General features: G+C 44.9%; 1 protein-coding gene across 1 annotated transcript in view; it reads right to left on the reverse strand.

Annotated features, from left to right (window-relative positions):
* IL17REL (interleukin 17 receptor E like) overlaps positions 1 to 18,126 on the reverse strand; it is a 174,934-nt gene that overhangs the window by 30,210 nt on the left and 126,598 nt on the right. The window contains exon 15 of the mRNA XM_077473408.1: positions 5,092 to 5,149. Within this exon, the coding sequence (XP_077329534.1) occupies positions 5,092 to 5,149 (58 nt within the window). The remainder of the gene's footprint in view (positions 1 to 5,091; positions 5,150 to 18,126) is intronic.

Genomic DNA, 18,126 nt, shown 5'->3' on the forward strand with positions numbered 1-18,126 from the left:
AGGAAATATGGCTGCTATAGACAAGTATTTTTAAAGTACAAAGTTATGCTTTTTTATGCCTTATACATTTCTTAGAAATAGTTCTGAAACACACGTTTATACACAAAGTTACAAGCCAATGAAAAATGAACTATTGTAACTCAAATTCTTTCTTCTGAGACATTTACCTTAGTAAGGCCTCTAAATGTTGATCTCATGTATTTTACAATAGCCTTTACCTTATAGCGTGTCAAGAAAAGATTGTTTTTTTTATGTGTATACTTGGATTGGAGCACAAAGATGTTATCGCTTAAGCCTAAGCAGTTAAAGAGCTATAGTCGAATATAAAAGTTTAATAATGTACAATTTAAGAGCTTAAAATGATATTAAAGTGTTTTTTTTGTTTTGTTTTTTAAATAAAAAACATGTCATACTTACCTCTTCTGTGCAATGATTTTGCACAGAGCAGCCCAGACCCTCCTCTTATTGAGTTCTTTGTGGGCACTCTTGGTAGGGTTGCCTCCTTTTCTTCAAGCCAAACCCAAACACTTTCACAGCGCATGGCAATTTTTTTGCAGTACACGCTATAGGATTGTAAAATACCTGGGACACCTTTTGGGTTACCCAAAGAGAGTAGTAAAGAGGTTTGCTACGGTAAACAGTGGCTGTGGCCAAATTGCATTAACAGTGGGGGGGGGGGGGGGGACTTAAAGGGTCATGGTTAAATAAAACAAAAGCATTTGTGTACCCATAAAATATGATTTTATTAATAAAAGAAATGTCAGTTAAAATATGAATAGTGGATGGTGTCAGTAGGGCAGTGGGCGGTGTCGGTAGAGCAGTGGACGGTGTCAGTAGGGCAGAGAATGGTGTCAGTAGGGCAGAGAATGGTGTCAGTAGGGCAGCGGTGGACGGCGTCAGTAGGGCAGTAATTGCTGAAATGATGTGTGTGTGAACCTGTTAGGGGGCAGAGTCTTTCTCCTGCAAAAGTGTCCCTGGTTGCTAGGACACCAGTCCAGTGGCCCTCCATTCACTGTCTCTGTTGGCATTGGTGCTGGCGGCTGGGTGGGAGAGAGAGAGAGAAAGTGCACAGATAGTGCAGTGTGACCCGGCTGCGGGATATTAGCCCTGCTAGAGTGGGGGAAGAGAGGGTGGGGTTTGCATGCTGTCTGGGGGTATCTGACAGAGGAGGGGGTGGCTTACAGAGAAGGGGAGGTTGCTGTCAGAGAGGGGGCTGACAGAAGGGGAGGGTTGCTGACAAAGTGGGGGCTGACAGAGGAGGGGGCTGGCTGACAGAGAAGGGGGCTGGCTGACAGAGGAGGGGGCTGGCTGACAGAGGGGGGCAGACAAGGGGGGGTTGATGAAAGATAGGGGGGCTGACAGGAGGTTGCTGACAGAGAGGGGGGCTCAGAGAGGGGGGCTGACAGACGGGTGGCTGAAAGAGAGGGGGCTGACGGGGGGATTGCTGACAGAGAGGGGGGATGACAGTGAGGGGGGTGGCTGACAGAGAGGGTGGCTGACAGGGGGGTTTACTGATAGAAGGGGGGTTGCTGACAGAGGGGGGTAGCTTACAGAGAAGGGGGGTTGCTGACAGATAGAGGGGCTCAGAGAGGGGGGCTGACAGACGGGTGGCTGAAAGAGAGGGGGCTGACGGGGGGATTGCTGACAGAGAGGGGGGCTGACAGTGAGGGGGGGTTGGCTGACAGAGAGGGTGGCTGACAGAGAGGGTGGCTGATGGGGGGATTTGCTGATAGAAGGGGGGTTGCTGACAGAGGGGGGCAGCTTACAGAGAAGGGCAGGCTGACAGAGGGGGGTAGCTTATAGAAAGGGGCGGCTGACAGAGGAGGTGGCTTACAGAGAGGGGCGGGCTGACAGAAGGGGGCTGACGGGAGGATTGCTGACAGAGAGGGGCTGACGGGAGGGTTGCTGACAGAGAGGGGCTGACGGGAGGGTTGCTGACAGAGAGGGGCTGATGGGAGGGTTGCTGACAGAAAGGGGGGCTGAGAGAAAGGGTGACTGATAGAGGGGGGTTGCTGACAGATGGGGGTGGCTTACAGAGAGGGGCAGGCTGGCGGGGGGGTTGCTGACAGGGGGGTTGCTGACAGAGAGGGGGGCTGAGAGAGAGGGGGCGGCTTACAGAGAAGGACGGGCTGACAAAAGGGGCTGATGGGGGGTTGCTGACAGAGAGGGGGGCTGAGAGAGAGGGGGCAGCTTACAGAGAAGGACGAGCTGACAAAAGGAGCTGATGGGGGGTTGCTGACAGAGAGGGGGGCTGACAGACTGGGGGTGCTGCTGACAGAGAGGGGGGCTGACAGGGGGGGTTGCTGACAGACTGGGGGGGCTGCTGACAGAGAGGGGGGCTGACAGGGGGGGTTGCTGACAGACTGGGGGGCTGCTGACAGAGAGGGGGGTTGATGGAGGTTGCTGACAGAGAGGGATGGCTTACAGAGAAGGGCGGGCTGACAGAAGGGGGCTGACAGAGAGGGGGGCAGACGGGGGGTTGGTGACAGAGGGAGTTGGTGACAGAGGGGTGGCACAGAGAAGGGTGGGCTGACAGGGGGGGTTGCTAACAGAGAGGGGCAGCTTGACAGGGGGGTTGCTGAGAGAGGGGGGTGGCTTACAGAGAAGGGCAGGTGGAAGAGCGGATGGCAGAGAGACCTTACCTCAGTCGGGACTCAGGAGAAACACAGTGCACCAGGCAGGGAGGCGGGACTACGGGGGCTGCGATCACCCCCGGTCCAGCCCCGCCTCCACATGTGACCACTTACCAGCTCCACCAAGCCAATCACAGACCTGAGCGTTGCACACACATAACTCATTCAGCCAGTCACAGGGAGCTGGCTGCCCAGCTCTCGCACAAGCAGTCTACCATCTGACGGTGTACATTGATGGCGGCGGGCTCGGGAATCGATGCGCCGCTCTAGATGTTGTGCCGGGGCCACCACAGGACAGTTGAACTGTTGCTATTATGTGTCTGGGTTTCAGGCGGGTTGAAACCCGGGCACATGTGTCAAAACCCGGACTGTCTGGGTCAAAACCGGACAGATGGCAACCCTAACTCTTGGTCCCTCCCTCCTCCTGAATGTCCCCACAGCAAGCAGCTTTCTATGGGGGGGGGGGGAACCGAAGCTCTGTGTGTCCATTCAGAAATAACCGTGGTTTGGCCCTGTCCCCTCTCTCTAATCATTGGCTCACCGACTTTGATCGACAGCAGCGGGAGCAAACTTTGCCCGCTGCTGTGCCTCAGCTAATCAGGAGCTAGAGTCATGGACAGCCGAGGCTCTCGTGCAACATTGCTGGATCAAGATGATGCTCAGGTTAGTATTAATGGGGCTGAGAGGGGCTGCTGCACATGGAAGTTTTTTTTATATTAATGCAAAAAAAGGAATTAAGATAGAAAACCTTCTGCCTTTAGAACTACTTTACACACAAACATTCTGTGCTTCAAGCTGCTCTTCTCCATGGCCACTTTAAGCCCAAATGTTGGGGCAATAAAAAATGTCCCAGCTCACAGGTTAGATGCTGCAAAAAGGAAGCTACCACACACTGAATGAATCACTAATGTCCTCATTTATTGCAGGGACTACCCACAAGCATGGCTTTGACAGTCCCTGCCCTAGGACCTCTCATCTAATGTGTTTCACTAAGTACTGTAGATTCTCTACAACTAAGCCTTGTTAGGTGAAATGTGTTAGAGGGGCAGTCATAAGGCGGGGACTGTCAAAGCCATGCTTGTGGATCTCCCATGCAATACATGAAAACATTAGTGATCCTACCAGTGTGTGGTGACTTCCATTTTCAGCATCTAATGCACATGTGTCAAACACAAGGCCCGTGGGCCGAATCTGGCCCACCAGGCCATTTCATGTGGCACTCGCTCCTCTCCTGCAGCTGTGGCATCCCCTTGTCTCTGCCCCCACCTTGTCTCAGCAGTCAGCAGCAACGAGGAGGACTCCTCCACCAGATGCTGTGCTCTTCCATGCAGCCACAGTGAGGATCATCTCTGCCCCCATCTCAGTGGATGGCAGCAGAGAGGACAGAACTCCTCCTACAGATCCTGCGCTTCTCTGTATAGCCACAGCACCCCCTTGTCTCCTCCTCCTGTGGTCTCAGCATTCAGCAGCTTCTTCCTGGCAGCATCACAAGGTAAGGGTTGTGCATTGTAGTGCAGGGAATGGTGGGGAACACTTGACTTCTGAAGATCTGACCTCAAGATGAGGGGGCTCTTGACATCTGATGCAAGGGGAGGTGGGGTGCGCTGGACACCTAGTCTTATAGATACAACTAATACAACTTTGAGGGAAACTGTAATGTTGATGTGAACCACAATATAATTGAGTTTGGTATCCCAGATCTAATATATAATTGAATACATAATTTTAATGCATTTTTTTTTTGTAGTTCAGTGATTACACCATGTACTAAATGCCCAGTGATCATGTCAGTGAAAGGACCTTTCTTCTCCAATGTGATAAGGCTAAATACCCAGTAGTAAAATCACTGCAGTGTTGTTATTCTTTGCAGACACTGTAGCCACAAGGACTAAAGAGCTACATGATTACATAGGTTGAGGTGGATGTTTGTCAACATTGCCACTTTTGCCTACACTTCCTGCACACAAAATGAGTTTGTAGGTTAGGACTCGTGGGAACTGTAGTCCCGTGGGGATACCTGTGTCCGCAGAAAGTGACATAGGGAACCTCCTTAGATCCCTCCTCCTGGCCCAAGTTGCATGAAGAGCCCTGCTGCATGAGGATGATATTGTAGCATCCTCTTGGACCCCCCCTCATGGCCCAAGCTGCATGAAAGTCCTGCTGCAGGGGGATGATATTGTAGAGTAAAAATAACATAAAAAGATACAATAAAATATTTACAAAAATGTGAGGGGTGTACTTACTTTTGTGAGATAATGTATGTTTATTGTCTCTACAGTATGTAATATAACAATATGTTATTTACCGTACTTTTAAAAAGGGTTGTAATTAGCACATCATATCTAAAGACAACTGTAAATGTTATGCCTTTTTCAGAACAAAAAAAATGCCTATAAGTTCTTATTATAACATTATTTGGAGCTTATTTTTATAATAAATTCATGTCACAAAAACTTACTGCAGGGAATGTCACAGATCTGGATAGGAAATGAGTAATTCACATCCTCTCTTATGCCCTGTGAAGTAAAGAAGTCAAGGAAATTTAGAAATGTATTGTATTAATGTATGCATAAAGACAAAGCCTAAACAGGCACATTGCTTATTTTCAGTACATTGTATTAATCTACAATGCATCCGGTAAGTATTCACAGAGCTTCACTTTTTCCATATTTTGTTAGGTTACAGCTTTATTTAAAAATGAATTAAATTTATTATTTTCCTCAAAATACTACAAACAATACCCCATAATGACAACGTGAAAGACGTTTGGTTGAATTCTTTGCAAATTTAAAAATTCAAAATTCAAAATAAAAAACCAAAGAAATCACATGTACATAAGTATTCACTGTCTTTGCCATGCCACTCATAATTTAGCTCAGGTGCATCCTGTTTCCATTGATCATCCTTGAGATGTTTCTGCAACTTGATTGGAGTCCACCTGTGATAAATCCAGTTGATTGGACATGAATTGGAAAGGCATACGCCTGTCTATATAAAATCACACAATTAACAGTGAAAGTTAAAGCACAAACAAAGCCATGAAGTCCAAGGACTTGTCTGTAGACCTCTGAGACAGGATTGTATCGAGGCACAGATCTGGGAAGGGTACAGAAAAAATGTCTGCAGCATTGAAGGTCCCAATGAGCACAGTGGCCTCCATCATCTATAAATGGAAGACAATTGGAACCACCAGGACTCTTCCTAGAGTGGGCACAGCACAGGGATGGTGGGAGCCCCTCATAATGATAAATTTATCATAACCAACTTTTGTTATTGTTACGAAAGTTGACGAAACTTAAGCCTCATACACACGATTGGACTTTGTACAAACTTTCCTGTGGATTTTTGTACAAAGGGCGTCGGCTGAGAACTTGTATTGCATACACACGGCAGGACTTTTTCAGCCAACTTTCACCAAATCATGTGTTTTTTCTGCTCTTTACCGCCACCTTTGGTCAACATCTGTATTGTTGTCTGATCTTTTGCATTGGTTCTGAGCATGTGTGTTTGTACTTTCTACAAAAGTCCTATGGTTTTCTGTACACACGATCAGACTTTGCTCCATCGGACTTTTGTTGCCAGAAAGTTTGTCCGTTCGCACAGCCAACAAAAGTCTGATGAAAACCGAAAAAGTTTGTCCGATGGAGCGTACACACGGTCGGATGTTTCTCCAAAACAGCTAATTTGCATGTTTGTTGTCAAAAAGTCTGATCGTGTGTATGGGCCTTACAGGCTACAAACCCAGGAAGTCAGCACAGTACAGGGATGGTGGGAGCTCCCTTATAATGATACATTTATCATAACGAACTTTCGTTATTGTTACATAAAGTTTACGAACCTTCGTAATTTTCCTATGAATCCGAATTGAATTTCGGACATGAATTACAAATTCATTTTAATACAAAACGGAACGAAACAAAACAAATTTATTGACGGCACACATGTCTAAAGGCCAGGGGCGGACTGACAACTCATGGCTCCCCCGGGCAATAGGAGATCATGGGGCCCCCCCTGTGTCCCAGCCACACTGCCCACATTACATACATTGGTCTCTACCCCCTTTAGCTGCAGAGGCAGCAGCTGAGGATGTACACATGCTGCGGCAGGAATTATACCCCCTGTTGCTTTTGGTGGATGATCATGACCCAATCAAGTGAATAGGGTCACTCTGCAAACACCCAGCAACAATGTGTAATGCACGCAGTAGCATCATGCTAGTGTGAGATCCAAGGGGTTAAAGCAGGTTAACCCCTCCTTATAGCCTGCTTTAGCCACTTGGTCGCTGTACTGGATAAGGTTGCACAACCTTTGCAGAGCAAGCCCCATGCCAAGCGTGGCAGGGTGTATAATTTCTGCTGAGGCTGCAACATGTGTAAACCCCTGGACCCCTAGGATGGAAGCAGAGAGGGATCCCTGGGATGGGGGCCAGAGGGGGATCCCTGGGATGGGGGACAGAGGTTGCGGACATACTGCAGGAGGTGGACAGAGGTTGCGGACATACTGCAGGAGGTGGACAGAGGTTGCGGACATACTGCAGGAGGTGGACAGAGGTTGCGGACATACTGCAGGAGGTGGACAGAGGTTGCGGACATACTGCAGGAGGTGGACAGAGGTTGCGGACATACTGCAGGAGGTGGACAGAGGTTGCGGACATACTGCAGGAGGTGGACAGAGGTTGCGGACATACTGCAGGAGGTGGACAGAGGCTACGGACATACTGCAGGAGGGGGACAGAGGTTGTGGACATACTGCAGGAGGGGGACAGAGGTTGCGGACATACTGCAGGAGGGGGACAGAGGTTGAAGACATGATCCTCACAGTAGCCTCCTCCTCTGTCCACCATCACTACTTCTCCACATGATCAGTGTGCTGTGTCCTCCTCCTGTGCCCCTTTCACCTCTCCACGGGTCAGGGCAGCACAGTGCTTCTCTGACCTGTGGAGAGGTGAAAGGGGCACAGGAGGAAGACACAGCACTGATGATGTGGAGAAGTAATATGATAGTTGACAGAACACATTAGTCTCTGTCCCTCCCCTGCATGCCACAGCTTCACCCTCCGCCACCTCCGGGCTCCCAGCGATGTCCTCCGCTCTCACTCACAGAGTTTACCCACAGATTTACTCTCCTCTTCCCTCCTCAGTACTCACCCCTGCTCGGCTCCTCTGCCAGTGTCCCAATCGTCTATTCGAAAATGGCGCCGGGAGGCGCCATTACGTTACTGCGCATGCGCCGCCCAGCCGAGCGCGTACGAACTTTCCCGAGCCCGGTCGGCTTTGGAACAGCGCATGCACCATTCCATGGTCGGCTCGCAGACATCTTTTTTGCGGGCACCGATGCCCATAATAGATTTTAATGGCCAGCTCCAAAAAGGGGTTAACTCTACGGGCGGTTGCAAACACCGTGGGGGCCCCTGCTGGACACCGGGCCCTCGGTCCGCGCCCGACTGCCCTAATGGTCAGTCCGCCCCTGCTAAAGGCCCATACACACGATCAGACTTTTTGACAACAAACATGCAAATTAGCTGTTTTGGAGCAACTTCCGACCGTGTGTACGCTCCATCGGACAAACTTTTTTGGTTTTCATCGGACTTTTGTTGGCTGTGCGAATGGATAAACTTTCTGGCAACAAAAGTCAGATGGAGCAAAGTCTGATCGTGTGTACAGAAAACCATAGGACTTTTGTACAAAGTACAAACAGGCATGCTCAGAACCATTGCAAAAGATCAGACAACAATACAGAAGTTGACCAAAGGTGGCGGTAAAGAGCAGAAAAAACACATCATTTGGTGAAAATTGGCTGAAAAAGTCCTGCTGCGTGTATGCAATACAAGTTCAGGGCCGACGCTCTTTGTACAAAAATCCAAGGGAAAGTTTGTACAAAGTCCTATCGTGTGTATGAGGCTTTACAGTGAAGCATGGTGGTGGCAGCATCATGCTGTGAGGATGTTTTTCAGTGGCAGGAACTGGGAGACTACTCAGGATTGAGGGAAAAATGAATGCAGCAATGTACAGAGACATCCTTGATGAGAACATGCTCCAGAGCGCTCTGGACCTCAGACTGGGGCAGAGGTTCATCTTCCAACAGCACAACGACCCTAAGCACACAGCCAACATAGCAAAGGAGTATCTAGCTCAGATTTGAACCCTATTGAACATCTCTGGAGAGATCTGAAAATGGCTGTGCTCCGACACTCCCCATCCAACCTGATGAAGCTTGAGAGGTCCTGCAAAGAAGAATGGGAGAAACTGCCCAAAAATAGGTGTGCCAAGCTTGTAGCATCATACTCAAAAAAGACTTGAGGCTGTAATAGGTGGTAAAGGTGCTTCAACAAAAGTATTGAGCAAAGGCTGTAAATATTTATGTTTTTTGGATTTTTTTTTTCATTTTTCTATTTTTAATAAGCTAGCAAAGAATTTAAACAAACTGCTTTCATGTAGCCATTATGGGGTATTGTTTGTAGAACTTTGAGGAAAATAATGAATGTAATTAATTTTGGAATAAGTCTGTAACGAAATTTGGAAAAAGTGAAGCGCTGTAAATACTTTCCAGATGCACTGTATCTTTATAAACTCAGCTGCCATTTTTCTTCTACAGCAATCTTGCTTGGCCCCACTGTTCAAATATCTCTTTACAAATATTACAACATTTAGCTTATATTTTCCATTTATTTTCAGAAATTCACCTGAGATGCCTTTCTATGATAAAAGCTGTTTTTCTCTTTGAAATTGGCAAACAATGCTTGCAAACATGCTTCTTACACATGTCTGCGTGACTCATAAAGGACAGATTCAGATGTGGTTGCATACCATTCATTCAGTCTCATTAGCAATGAAGGTAAAATTACAAATATTCAATATGTATTCGTGCAACTTTGACATTTGTTGACCTTGGCTCCAACCAAGTTTTTCAAGGCACTGGAACAAAGCAGTTGCCTATAAAGCACTTCCAGCTAGACTGGGTCCAAAGTAGAGCCAAAATCCTAAATGTAGGCATCGGTCATTTTAATCAAGTCATTTTGTAATGTACAAAAACTATAGGAGAATCGGGAGCCCCATTCTGCAGTCCAAAAAGATATTTATTTATTGATAGACGTTTGAAGAAAAAAAAAAGAACAACTTTGGATTTTGTTTGGACTTTTACAAATAAAAAAGGGCTTGTTCACACGTGACTAAAATTCTAATGCTTAACAAACGCTCCTATAGCATTAGCATGGGTTAGACTCATGTTAATGAGCTTTAGCATGGGCCTTAGGCCGCGTACACACGGGCGGACTGTCTGACGGACTTGGTCCGCTGAAACGTGTTTCAGCGGACAATCCGCTCGTGTGTGGGCTTCAGCGGACTTTTTCGGCGGACAGTCTGGCGGACTAAGTCTTTCGGAATTTCCGTAATATTGTCCGTCCAAACTTGGTTTCAGCGGACAGTCCGCTCGTGAGTAGGCTAGTTCGACGGACTAAGTATGGCGCATGCTCAGAAAGGATTTACATGGCGAAAGGTTGCATTGCAGTGTATTGGACGTCGTATTTCTAGTCCCGTCGTACGTGCTGTACACGTCATCGCGCAAGCTTTCGGCGGACTGTCTGTTCATCGTGTGTGGTCAAGTCCGTTCATTCGAAAGTAGGACGGACTGTCTGTCGGATTGTCTGACGGACTTAGTTGGCCAGACAGTCCGCCCGTGTGTACGCGGCCTTAGACTGGCGTTTTGCCAGCATTAATGATGAGTTAAAAACGCTTCCCAAATACCCTATCTGCAGTTTTGAAGCCTTTGACGAGAGTTAAGGCGTGTTAAACTGCTCCAATATGGAAAGTAATATTACAGGAAATAAACATTTTAATGTCCTGCAACCACACCGCAACCGCAGTGAATATGCCTGCCAGAGGGTTTGCGAGGCATTACCATAGAATTTAATGAGTGGCGTTGAAAGGCTTCAAATGCCTCCTGACTCGACATGAGGCTTCAATTTTGAAGTGAAGCGACGCTAAAGCCGCGTACACACGGGCGGACTGTATGGCCTACTTAGTCCGCCAAAACACATTTCAGCGGAGAGTCCGCTCGTGTGTGGGCTTCAGCTGACTTTTTCAGCGTGCAGTCTGGCGTACTAAGTATTTCGGAATTTCCGTAATATTGTCCGTCATACTTTGGTTTCAGCGGACAATCCGCTCGTGAGTAGGCTAGTTCGACGGACTAAGAATGGCGCATGCTCAGAAAGGATTTACACGGCGGAAGGTTGCATTGCTGTGTATTGGACTTCCTATTTCTAGTCCCGTCGTACGTGCTGTACACGTCATCGCGCAAGCTTTCGACGGACTGTTTGTGCATCCGTGTGTGGTCAAGTCCGTTCATTCGAAAGTATGACGGACTGTCCGTCGGATTGTATGATGGACTAAGTAGGCCATACAATCCGCCCGTGTGTACGCGGCCTAATGCTTCATGTTTTGATAATGTGAACAGCACTGTGTGCTGTCCATTGTACCATTTGCATAGGCGTTTGAGGGATATTTTTGTGAACTAAGGCCAAGTCCCCCTTATAGCCCACATCCAAGGAATGCAGTGTTGTCTGCTAAACATGCATTGTTTTAAGCAGCCAATACTTGGATTCAGCAGCCAAAGCTCCACAATAAACTGTCTGACTTCACACTAATGCATTTGTGTTTCAGCTCATTTTTAGGTGCATTTTTTGATGTATCGATGTGCCTTACCATAATATCAAAGCCTTTACAATGTGCATCGAAAGACGAAAACACAGACATGTTCTTTTTTGGCCAATGCATGTCAACACACTGTATGTACAAAGGGTCTTCAAAAAGTTTCTGCACTTTTATATTTTCCTTAGAAGCTGTGAGGGCGGGAGGAGTAGTAATTGCCCGTGTCTGAGAGTGTCATGTGACTTGTCTGTATTGCAAGCCAGCTGACCTTGCAGTTTAGTATGATTAGTGTAATTTGGTTTTGAATTTCTTAAAGTGGACCTTCAGTCATTTTTTCATCTCTCCATCTATTATACTGCCCTAGTTGTTTTAACTTTGGATAGTGAAACATTTTTTTTCTGGAAGTAAATACCTTATACAGCCCACTTTCTTTTTCTTGTCTGGTAAAAAGCCTAGGCCTATGACATCATACACAGCTCTCTCACCTGAGAGAGTTTTCCAGGAAGGGAGTGGGAATGAGTCATAAGAGAGCCAATGATAGCTGCAGGGCTGCAGAGTTGGAGGTGTGCCTCTGTGTGTCTGTGTAAATCCAGGAAGTGAACAGGAAGCAGCTTCAGCTGCCCATAGTTAAAATGGCTGCAGCCAGACTAAGTGGAGAGAGATTTCTGCAGCATATTTGCAAAGTACAGAATCACAGTATATATAAAATAATATGCAAAGTGCTTGAAGGGAAGCTTCAGAATCGCAAAGATGTTTTTATTACAAATTATGAGAGCAGACTGCAGTTCCTCATTTAAAAAAGTGTGGGAAATTATAAGAACCCTGGTATATGTACTAGCACCATAAAAGCCATGGCATACCTCTGCACAAGTGCATATTAACACCAATGCATGAAATCACATGTCAGTATATGGGTGCTAAAACCAGACATGCAACTTTTTTTTTTATTGCAGCAGACCGCAATGCACAGTTGTACAAATGTGAACCATCTGTGCATTGTGGTATGCTACACTTTGCTACCTCCCAACATTTTGAGTTGGGAATGAGGGACACCTATTAGCAAAAGTATGTAGGCATAGGACACACCCCTTGTTGCACCCCCTTAAAGGAGAATTATACAAAAAAAAATATTAGTTAAACCCACAAGTGTTTTTTTTACCACTATTATTCATTTATACTGGCTTCAAAATTTACAAATGCAGTCATTTAGAATTTGGGTGAAAGGTTTAGCACTGGGGAGCACTTTTTAAAAGATAAAAAGGACATTTTATATACAACTATATAGATCAGACCAAAATGAGGGACAAATGAGGAGGAAAGAGGGACAGAGGGACTTTGTTCCAAATCAGGGACAGTCCCTCAAAATCAGGGACAGTTGGGAGCTCTGCACTTTGCTATACATTGTGTTGTGCCATTCAAAAGGAACCTTATCTGTGTCTTACCACCCTGTGCCACAACCAATTAGGGGGAGTTGAGACATTACACATGACATAGACATGAAAGCAATGCAGGGCTTGTTTTTATACATCATCATCTTCAGACCTCAAAAAATCAATCCTAGGCCTCTTTCACACAAACGATCCGTTCAGGTCCACCTAAAAAAGATGCTCTATGGAGCGTCGGAATGTCAGCGGTGACATGTCCGATGACATCTAACCTGCTACGATCTGAATTAGTGTGACGGAGGAAAAATCTACTTTTCCATCCGTCATCGGATCGGGTGACGACGGACTCTGCGGTCCATCATCATCCGATCTTCCATAGGGGAGAACGGCGCTCTGACAGGTCCATCCCGCAGTGTGCAGAGACGGACCTGTCATCTTCCTGCTCAGCGGGGATCGATGGAGCGATGCCCACTGAGCAAGCGGATGTTCACGGGGCGGATCATCACGGATCTGTCCCGTGTGAAAGAGGCCTTATACCTTAGAGACTTCATCATCCTCAATGTAAAATATTAGTCTCGCTACTTATAGAGACTTAATCATCTTTTGATCTCAACATGAATATCAGTCAAGCTGCACATAGACGTCATAACTACTAGTGGCATCATTTTAATATATTATTCTTATTTTTTTACCCAAAAAGATCACATTTTAATAGGGGGATCATAGTGCTACACTAATTGTATTCAAGCAGAATAATTCAGATATTGGTCATAAATTCTTAATTAGAAATAATAATAGAAATGGTATGAAGAAAAGGGACCTTTCTATTTCCTTATATCATGCTAAATTATTTTGAAGTAAAGTAATGAAGTGGAAAATGGAAAAATGGAAGAAGAAAAAGAGAAAAGAGTAGGAAAGGAAAGGAAGGAAAATAGTGAAAAAAGGAGTGACTGTGTTTCCAAAGATCCACAGTACTTTTTAATCTTAGTTATCTATATCCCCATCTTCATCATTTATAGTCATAATAAATGTTCAAACTGCTGAAGCAGTGCTGGTCAGCAGTTCACTATCACTAATCAAATACAGTGCTGTTTACTTCTTATTATCTTCAGTGCATTGGCAATGAATTTCTGTGTTTAGCATATGTTACTGTTTTTCTTACAATTAAAATTCCAGGCATATCCATATTCATTTTGCTTATCTCATTTTATGGGATGTGAATGACATGTCATTGTCACACATGTGTGTTATCCATTTTAGGGTCTACTTAGTCAGTGATGCTCCAAAAAATATTTGAAGTAGCAGGGACATGGCTATCTGCCAAAATGTGTCTATGAATCCTGTTCTGGTGATGCTAAAATAGGTGCCTAGTATTACCGTTAACAATAAGAATAACATAGGTGTGCACAGCAAAGTGACATGGGGGGAAGCCCGGGTAGCAGGGGAGAGTCAGTACTGCGTGATTAGAGTGTGCCCAGCAGTGGCGGCTCGTCCATACGCACCTCATTTCATGCACCCAGCCCCTAATTAGAGCCTGAAGCTCTAATTGGCTTTAAAAAATGGTGGGCTCGGGGAGCAGAGCACTGCAACACAAGCCCACCCACTTATGTGACAATAGCAAATGAATATTCGCTATTGTCTTCCTGATTCTCCTCCTGGCTAATCGGGAAGCAGCTCCTGAGACCTGATTGGCCAGGGAGTCTTCTTAGGACTCCAAATCGTGTCTCAGGACACACTGTCCAATCGTTTCTCAGGACACACTTTGTGTAGAGAAGAATGTCTCGGCTTTTCATTCCCCCTGCCTCCTATGTGAAGGTTAGTCTCTACCGCCGCTTTCTTGCCTGTCTAACGCCCGAGGGAGGGGGCACTGGTGTGCTTGTGGTGATCGCTGCCTTCTTATTCACGATTCGTCTCCTGTGGGGGGGTTTCTTTCAGCGATCGTCCGGGGGGTGGATGGAATTAGTTCCCCCCAAAAAATATTTAGCAAAAGCCACCACTGGCGACCGGGCACACCTGTCACCAAAGCCCCCCCACCCTCCCACGTGCTCGTGCACGTCTATGAATAATTACAATCAAATGCACCACTGTCTTAATAGAAATACATAATCCTATGCTTAAACAACTCTCCAAACACTGGGCATAAGTGAAAATCAATACAGTATATTACTATAATAAACCTCAAACAAAGGAAACTCAATGTGCATAAAACATGTCTTGTTCAGGATATATTCATGAAGAAACAAAGCAAAACAAAAATGAACTGAATGAACCGCGACAGTTCAGAAATGTGCAATGAATCAGTATTCTATTGGGTTGTTTTACTAAAACTGGAAAGCGCTAGAAACCAATCAGCTTCCAGGTTTAAAAGCTTAAATGAACAAGCTGAAGTTAGAAGCTGATTGGCTATCATGCACAACTGCACCAGATTTTGTACTCTCCAGATTTAATAAATCAACCCCAATATGTCTCTTCTTTAAATCACAAAATACAGTACAAAATACAGTACCTTCACAATGATGAGAAACAAGCTGTCCTTTTCCCTCTGTGTACACAAACCAGCAGAACGATTGTGACTTCCATGGTATAAAGTCTAGATCATATTCATCATTCTCCATTCTTAGTCAGCAACAATTAAAAAACACACGGTCATAACATTTAACCCCCCTGGCGGTATTCCTAAGTCTGGCTCGGGGTGAAAATTTTGTACCATCAGTGGTAACCCCGAGCCAGACTCGGGGACGCATCGCTGAATCCAGGGAGAGCTTACTTACCTTGTCCCCTGGATCCAGCGATGTCCCCCCGCTGTACGAGCGAGCCGTCCTCCGCTCGATCTATCACGGAGCCGAGCTCTGTTCCCTGCGAGTGTTGTGACGCACGGGGACAGAGAACGGTGCCAAATTCAAAAAGTGAAACACACACATTACATACAGTATAATGTAATCTTACAGATTACATTGCTGTATGTAATTATTTCACATCCCCTTTGTCCCTAGTGGTCTGCCCAGTGTCCTGCATGCAGTTTTATAATATATAAACTGTTCTTTATGCCTGGAAACTGTAGATTGTCCATAGCAACCAAAACTGTCCCTTTACATCAAAAATGGTTTTAGACCAGCTAGAAAACAATGATAATAAATTGGAATCACTCACAGAATTGAGCGATAGCGATATGTGGGGAGATCCGTCATCAAATATTGAAAATGGTAATGACAGTGACAATTCTGCAACTGAGCAAATTTCAGTGTTTTTGATTTGATTACATTATTGAATATTTTTTATTATTGTTATATTATTATTTGGTATAATTATTTATAGTTATTATATTATAATTTATGATTTCATTTTTCAAACTTTATCATACCTGGGATGTCTGCTAGACTCTGGTTTGGACAGATTTAAGTGAGTTATTCCTAAGAATTACAGGACTGCAATATAAAACGCCAAATTTCCATGCAAAATAATGGTGCCGCTTTCAGCACCTAAAATCTGAAATAATCATACCGCCAGGGAGGTTAAAAAATGTTTAAGATCAGTAGCCGAGATACACCCACTTAGGCCCCATACACATTATTACATTTTCTGCAGATTTTTGTCTTCAGATTTACGAAAACCATATAATATGAGGTCAAACCTTAAGGCTACTTTCACACTATTTTTAGCAGTGCTCAACCATAGTTTTAGTTGTGCTATTCGGCCACTAGCGGGGCGCTTTTAACCCCCACTAATGGCCAAAAAAGGGTTAAAACTGCCAGCAAAGGTTTGTCGGATTTTCACAATTCTCTTCTCCTTTAATGGGATAGTAATGAAGCTGCTTTTCTGGCAATACTGATGGAATTATTGCAAACACATTTTAAAAGGCTTTTTTTTCTAGTGATATCAATAATATATATATATATATATATATATATATATATATATATATATATATATATATATATATATATAGTACTAGATTAATAAGTGGTGTTGCACTCCAAATAAATAATCAGTAAATAGATATATAAATAAATAAACTGAATAAATTATCTTAGTGCCAATAAATAGATAAATAAATAAATGAATAAATAAGTTACATACAATAACTAAGTGCCAGTGAATGCATAAGTGCTCAAAAAACTCAGGGTAATATATATATCCACTCACAATTAATTAAATCAAGATGTGCACCTTCTCGGTGCTAGCGATATCCAATCAAGTGCAATGTGAATAATTAGTAATCCAAGCATAAGAGCATAAAATAAAGTGCAGAAAATGTGCAAAATGAATAAATAAATAAATAATTGCAATGCAATAAAAAGTCCAATGTGTCTTAATCCATAAAGTGCATGGAGTGTAAAATAGATAATCAAAGTCCAAACAAGCATCCAATGTGTCTCAGAACTACAGCATCAGAAACAACTGTATTCAATCGTGCAGTCTGTGAATCTATACACAGCTGTAACTTCCTTATCTACTAGAGGGTTAAAAATCTGTTGAGCTATCTCTCCCAGGGCGGAACCGTTATGTGACTCCGGGAGACCTTTTATCCGTATGTTCTTCCTCCTACTTCTATTTTCTTGATCCTCCAACTTATATCTAATTGATCTATTTGACCTACGGAGGGCTGTTATCTGTTCTACAATTCCGTCTATCTTACGCTCTTGGTTCTCAACTCTATTTTGCACTAGAAGCCCCAATATCAAGAGGGGAAGTTGAGAGGGCGATTAAAAATACAGCTAAGGGAGGCTGCCCGGGGCCCGATGGTTTCCCGATCTCATACTATAAGCAATTCCAAAAACAGCTAGTCCCAAAACTATGCGACTATTTTAACGCAGTAGGGAAGGGCGGGGAATTCCGTGAGGAAACACTTTTGACGCATGTGGTCCTGATCCTCAAAGAGGGAAAGGACCCAACGGCAGTGGAGAGCTATAGGCCAATTTCCTTGCTAAACTCAGATATCAAACTGTTCGCAAAAATTATTGCTGAAAGATTAGGACCGCACGTGTCGGAGTGGATCCTGCGGGATCAGGTTGGATTTATTGAAGGGAGGGAGGGTCGGGATAACACACTAAAGACCATCATGTTATGCCAAGAAGCGGTAAGACGGGGAGCCCCCACGGTACTCATGTCAATAGATGCGGAAAAGGCATTTGACAGAGTGGGGTGGGGGTTCCTGTTTGAAGTGCTGGAAAGGTATGGATTAGGGGAGAGGATGAGGGGCTGGATAGAGGCCCTATACACCCACCCGAAAGCTAAAATAAGAATAAACGGAGCCCTGTCTCGCCCCCTTGAGTTGCTCAATGGGACAAGACAGGGCTGCCCGCTATCCCCATTATTATTTATATTGTCGCTTGAACCCCTGCTGATGGCCATTAGGAAAAATCGGAACATTCATGGGATATTGGCGGCCGAGAGGGAGTTCAAGGTCACGGCGTTTGCGGATGATCTTTTGCTCTATGTTTCTAACCCTGGGGCTTCTATACCA

Source organism: Lithobates pipiens, unplaced genomic scaffold (assembly GCF_037356315.1).
Source record: "Lithobates pipiens isolate NorthernLeopardFrog02 unplaced genomic scaffold, aLitPip1_a1.2 Scaffold_8, whole genome shotgun sequence".
In the NCBI taxonomy this organism is placed as follows: Eukaryota; Metazoa; Chordata; class Amphibia; order Anura; family Ranidae; genus Lithobates; species Lithobates pipiens.